The sequence below is a fragment of the Triticum urartu genome, chromosome 3 (genome assembly GCF_003073215.2).
Source record: "Triticum urartu cultivar G1812 chromosome 3, Tu2.1, whole genome shotgun sequence".
In the NCBI taxonomy this organism is placed as follows: Eukaryota; Viridiplantae; Streptophyta; class Magnoliopsida; order Poales; family Poaceae; genus Triticum; species Triticum urartu.
Genome location: NC_053024.1, coordinates 470586596 through 470593004, shown reverse-complemented (window position 1 = coordinate 470593004; position 6409 = coordinate 470586596). Strand labels below are relative to the sequence as shown.

At 61.0% G+C, this 6409-nt stretch overlaps 1 protein-coding gene across 1 annotated transcript; it reads right to left on the bottom strand.

The window, feature by feature from the left end:
- On the bottom strand, positions 1-1742 carry LOC125544406 (phospholipase A1-II 5-like). Its single transcript, XM_048708085.1, has one exon. It carries the CDS (start codon positions 1593-1595, stop codon positions 207-209), a length of 1389 nt encoding a protein of 462 aa, XP_048564042.1. The 5' UTR covers positions 1596-1742; the 3' UTR covers positions 1-206.
- Between the last annotated feature and the right edge of the window lie 4667 nt (positions 1743-6409).

Genomic DNA, 6409 nt, shown 5'->3' with positions numbered 1-6409 from the left:
TCTAGAAAATATTTAGAAACGGAGGGAGTAGTAATTACTTTCTTCATAGTGATCTAAACGCTCTAATATTTTTTTTACATAGAGTACACGGCACATCACACATAAACGTTTGTACCAGACCATCAAATTTCAAAAGCCATTATTCACATTAGTAACAAAAATAAATAAAAATCACACGGTCGTTCAATCATTCACGTATTCACAAACTAATTAACCCCTCGAAAGCACGCAGGGAGAAACTTGGTTCCACTAGTCTTCTTCTTGCCCTGATCCTCTGGTATCTTGGGCTCCTTACTGCTAATGGTGGCAGCGACATCGTCGTCGATGACCTTCCCGGTCAGAACCGGCGGGACGGGCAAGTTCTCCTCAGCGGGCTGCTCCAGCTCCCACTCACCAGTTGGCCCCAGCACCATCCCCTTGTTCCTTTCCACCCACCACGACTCCGGCACGAGGTTGTCATCCTTGAGGAAGGCGGAGGACTTGTTCACCAGCGCCACGCTCCGGTTCACCTGCAGCTTGAACTCGCCCTTCTCGCCGTTCCATCCGGCCACCGTGTGCAGGATACCCTGCAGGTTGTGGTAGTCGCCGACGTTGGTGGTGTCCGGCCTCACGTGGGGAGACTTCTTAGAGTTCACGGAGAGCTCGTCGCCGACGTTGGCGTAGCCGAGGAGGTTGCTCGGGTAGAGCGGGATGAGGTCGGGCTTGTTCCTGACGTGCAGCGCGCGGAGGCCGGGCAGCTCGTCGAACCGCTTCCTGAACTCCGGGTTGCCGACCTGCGGGCTCCCGAACACGATGGCCGTGACCGGGAAGTGGGCGTCGCCGACCTTGGACACGCCGTTGGCCACCATGTCGAAGGCGCAGAGCGTGGCGAGCGACGCGCCGAGGCTGTGGCCAGTGCAGACGATGCTGAGGCTCTCGCCCTTGTACTTGGCGACCAGCTCCCGCACCGCCGCCAGCAGCTGGTCGCGCGCGCTGTACTTGGAGAAGGGCGAGCGCTCGTCGGTGGACGTGTATATGACGTACCAGCCCTTCATGACGCGCGCGTGGCCGCGGGCCGGGTCGCCCTCCGGCAGGATGGCGTCGGGGGCGACCAGGTCGGGCTTGAGCACGTCCACCCACTCGAGGTTCCGGATGGTGCCGCGCAGCGCGACGTAGATGACGCGCTGGCCCGTGGCGGCCGCGGCGGCGTCGGTCGACACGGCGACGTAGCCGACCCAGTTGGACTCCTTGCTCCACGCCTCGCGGGAGAGGGAGTGCACCATGAGCCCCGGGGGCAGCCAGGTGGCCGCGGTGGCGTAGAGGTTGGCGGCCACGGATACGTCGGCCGCGGCGGGGAACTGCGTGCGGCTGAAGAGCGTGGCCCTGGAGAAGCGGCAGGTGCCGCAGTACTTGGAGTGGGGGTCGGAGTTGAAGGAGTCGTAGGTGACCTGGCAGAGGTCGCCGCAGAGGAGGACGAGGCGGCGGAGCGTGAGGTCGAGCGGGTCGAGGAGGCCGTCCCAGTGCGCGGAGCCCAGCAGCTCCGGCCACGCCGGAGCGCCATTGGCGCCGGCGCCGACCAGGGCGCTGGACAGGAGGACGCCTTGGCTCGCGTCCATGTGCGCGCTGAGAGCTGTGTGTGTGATGGGAAGAAGATTAGGTAGCGACTGGACAGGGCGGCAGGGGAGGTGCCCAGGTGGGGATGCTTTGAGTGGGTGCTACTAGTACTAGTGGTGCAGTATGGGTTCGCGCGAGTGGTCGTTGGCGTGGCGCCAGGTGAAGGGCCGGGAACATTTGCACCATCCCGTGTGAAGGTGCCAGACTGCCCGTTTCGGGCCGGGAACGCGGCAAAGCCATAAACTTTCCTTGCTTGTTTTGGTAGATTTTGGATGGATCATGCGTTCACCGGTTTGCCCGTTGCAGTCATAGGCCCTGGCATGACAACAAGTATGGTTACATCTCCGCATGCAGCACACCGTTTTCAATTAAAACCGCAGGATCCAAGAGTCGTGTGTTCTCCTGAGCTAGCAGGCCGCCTCCGCTCGCGCCGCGCGCCACTCCGGACGCAGCGGCCACAGCCCCTCCTCTGCCCTGCGGCGCCGCCATGGCTCCCTCCCCCTATCACGGTGCCTCCCCAGGCGCTCGGACTCGCCCGTGCCTAGCGGTTCTTCCCCGGAACCGGATCTAGGGCTGCCTCGGCCGGCGTCAACGGCCCTCCCCGGTGCTTCGCCGCGAATCCTGCTGTGGGGTGAGTGCTCCCGCGCCGCGCCCCCGCTCTCCCCGGCGGTCCAAGGGCGGATCCACCCGCAGGGCGGTCGAGGCTTAGATCCATCGTGGTTAGGCCCTCCCTTGAGCCCCTCCCCCCTTTCCTCTTCGGGCGCTGGGGATGGATGGACGGCGGTCAAGTCCCGAAAGGCGCGCCAAGCTGCCAAGACGACGGCGGTCCGAAGCAGACGCCAGCGGTCGCACCGAGCAACCAGGGGTGCGGCCATCAATGGCCATGACGGGCGTGCGGCCTTCTTAAGCCGCTTCGACGGCCTCTGTTCCGCTGCCTCAGCACCGAGCATCGCCGTGTATATTTGCAGAGACCCGCTGCGTTGCATCATTTGCAAGCTGCCTGGGCATTTTGGTAGAGAGTGCGCCAAGAATCCAAAGAAGATTGTCGGGGCGTCTGCCGGAGCGAGGCCACGGTCCCCTCGCGGACGTGGGTCGGTGCACTCGAGGCTTCGCTCCCACCCCGCCTCCCCTGCCGGCGCCGCAACCGGTCCCATCCATGGACCGCGGGGCGCACCTCCTCGACCCCTCCCGCCGGGCTCGGGCAAGCCACAAGGTGGTGATCTCCACCCCGGCCATCGAACATCAGGAGTTCCTCCTTCGGAAGAACGCCGTCCTCCTCTCGGCGGCCACGCCGAGGCACGCGGCCAGCCCCCTGTCCATTGGCCGCGCCATCGAAGAGCAGCCGCGCATCCCCCCACCTGCTACGTGTGACCAGCCACGACCCCGAAGACTTCTTCGTCTACTCCGAGCTCCCGGCGCACCACGAGAACGCAGTCCGCGCCGGCTTCATCAGCGTCGACGATGTCGCCTTCACCGTCAAGCCCTGGCATGAGGACGACCACGCCGTGCACCAAGACTTCACGCTCCACGTCCGCGTGGTCATCAAGAAGGTCCCCATGCAGCTCTGGTCCCTGGAGGGCGCGGCGGAGATCATCGGCGACATGTGCATCGTCGATCGCCTCGACACCCGCACCCATGAGCGGGGTCACACCAAGACCTTTGCTTGCTAGGTCTGGGTCTGGGACGTCGCCAACATCCCCACTAGGCGCATCATCTAGCGCGCGAAGCACGGCGCTGGGCGCGTCGAGGCCATGCTCGGCTACTCGTCGCCGAGCAGAGAGGTCGCGCCACCCCCCGGAGTCAGGCGGCACGACATGTTCGTCCATGTGGACAGGGTGGAAGACTGGATGCCGCCCACGCCAAGGCCTTCCCGCTCGCGCCAGAGCGGCCTCCCCTCCTCGGACTCTGACGACGATGCTCCGTTCCCGGCGATTTTATCCAGGCACCTGGGCCCGACATGTGGAGGATGGCCAGGGACAGAGCAGAAGGCAGCCACAGGCAGTGGCCTCCTCCGGCTGCCACAGTCTGCAGCTGAGCAAGGGTCGTGACCCCGATGACCACGAGGGCAGCCAGGGCGGCCACCGCTCATGGAAAGACACGCTGTTGGGCCGCCATTCCATACGCACGCTGACAACATCGAAGGAGTCAGTCGGGGCAAGGCTGCCGCAGCCAGGAGGCGGCCTTGCGGGTCATCCCTCCCCTGCCCCTGCTTCGCCTGTTGTCCCCCCCCTCCCCCCCCCCCCCCCCCCCCCCGCCGCCTCCTGCCGCGTCTCGGCCGACCCAGGATCCCGTTGCCGACTTCTTCCATAACGATGAGGCTCTGCTCCCGCCGCCCCCACGCGTTGACCAAGGCCAGCTAGAGTTGGAGGCGACCATCGCCGATGCCCTGGCGGCCCCAATGGAGTTCGAGGAGGAACCGGTCAACGCCCTCCAGCTAGGGGAGAGGTGGCCCCCCAGCTAAGCATGCAGCCCGGCGCGATCCAAGCCTGCCATGCGGCCCCCGCGCCGGCCACCACCGAGACGCGGCTGGGGCCAATCACCCAGCAGGTGCAACAGCTGTGGACTGGCCCAGATGGCTCGGCGGCTGCCCAGCTCTTCCGCGACACGCTAGGCGCCCCTCCTCTCCGACGCATCTGCACCCTGCCGTCCATCGGCATCCTGGGCCCAAAGGAGCGCATGATGGTGGCGGCGGCAGAGGCGCTACTACGCCGCTTCGACGAGCCACTGATAGAGGACGACATCTCCTGCATCGCCAAGCTCACCTGCCTCAACGTCGACGCTCTGCGCACCATGGCTGGCCTCGCCGGCCCGGAAGGAGACGCCCAAGTGTAGTATGTTAGCCGATGTTTTAGTTAGTCTCCGGAGATGGCTAGCCTTAAGCCAGTTCGAGTTAGGATTAAGTGTTATGTGTAGTGACAGGGATCTGTGGGTAGTTCATGGCCAACGCAATTTGGGTGCTATTGGCGGGCGCTGGCATGCCCCGGCTAGTCTGAATGTGTACTTGTACTTGCTCTCTTTCTTCAGTAGTGAGATTTGTCCCCGGAGCGAAGATACATGTCTCTATGAGTAGCACAAATTGCAATATTATGAATTGGAACGTGCAAGGGCTGAACTCGCCAGCCAAGCGTTCTGCAATCTGTGAAGTAGTCGATGCCCATAGGCTTGTTGTCCTATGTATGCAGGAGACCAAGATCGAATGCTAGTCCCCGGCGATGGTTAGAAAGCTGGGTGTGCAGCGCCTAGACACCTGCGCAGTGCTGCCGGCGGACGGCACCCGAGGCGGTGCTGCAATCTTCTGGGACTCCTCCGTGGTTTCCATTGCAACCCAGGTGATAGGCCAATTCTCCATCACGGCAAGGGCAACACTGCGGTAGTGCAACACCGCCTTCTGGATCACAACGGTGTACAGCCCCACGGACGACAACCAGAAAGAAGCTTTCTTGGCTGAACTAGTCTCCGCTAGGCCGCCTGCAGGGGAACCTTGGTTGATTAATTGTGATTTCAACATCATCTATGAGGCCAGAGACAAGAGCAACCACAATCTGAACAGAAGAATAATGGGAAGGTTCAGAGCAGCCATTGATCGCGCTGGGTTAAGAGAGATCAAGTGCAAGAACAGGCGATTCACTTGGAGTAATGAGAGGGAGAATCCGACCTTTGTAGCCATTGACAAGGTGTTTTGCAATCATGAGTGGGAGGCACTCTTCCCTTCCTTCACGCTAATGGCGGCGTCGACGGCCTGCTCGGATCACTCCCCACTTCTGATGTCAAACCCCTCCGCACCGCACCGCACCGCAAAGCAACTTTCAAATTCGAATCCTTTTGGATCAAGTTCCTTCACTTCCACCAAACTGTGGCCAGAGCCTGGCAGAGGCCTGTAAACCACAGCAGCCCCTTCACCAGGATCAAAGTGAAGATGGCCCGGACAGCCGCGGACCTGAAAATATGGGCCAAAACCCTATTCAGTGATGCAAAAGTGCAGTTTCATCTCGCTTCGGTGGTGGTGCTGAGGCTGGACGTGGCGCAGGAAAGGAGACAGCTCACCCCGGGAGAATTCTGGCTAAGGAAGACCTGAAGCTGAAAATGGTGGGCTTGGCAGCTCTAGAGAGGGTAAGAAAGCGGCAAGCAGCGAGGACCCGCTGGCTGAAGGCGGGAGATGCAACAACATCCTTCTTCCAAGCAAAGCTGAATTCGAGGCGTAGAAAGAAATTCATCCACTGCCTTCGCATCAACGACACCCACGTCACAAACCACGCTGACAAAGCCAAGATCATCCATGAGCACTTTTCTTCACTGTTGGGCAGGAAAAGGAGCAGAACCCGCTCCATCAACTGGGAAGCGATCAACCTCCCCACGATGCAACCAGGGGGAGAGGGCCTCGACAACCCATTTATGGAGGAGGAGGTGTGGGAAGCCATCTGCGCGTCACCGGCGGAGAAGGCACCAGGACCGGACGGTTTCAACGGATCGTTCCTTAGAGCTTGCTGGCAGACCATCAAAGCAGATGAGATGGCGGTATTTCACAAATTCTACCAGCTAGCCGGCAGTGATTTTGCGGCGATCAACCGGGCCCTCATTGTATTGCTGCTGAAGAAAGATGGGGCCAAACAGATGAATGATTTCTGGCCAATCAGCCTTATACACTCAATGGCAAAGCTTATTGCAAAAGTCCTCTCAATTAGGACTGGCTAGAGTTCTTGATCGCCTAGTTTCACCTACGCAAAGTGCCTTCCAGAAGCGCAAAGGAATTCAAGTTTCCTGTATGTTCAGAACCTAGTCAGAAGCTTCTAGAGAAAGAAGACACCAGCTCTCCTTC

Coding starts and splice junctions, on each gene's coding strand:
- LOC125544406 (XM_048708085.1), bottom strand. CDS start 1,595: ATGGACGCGAGCCAAGGCGTCCTCCTGTCCAGCGCCCTGGTCGGCGCC.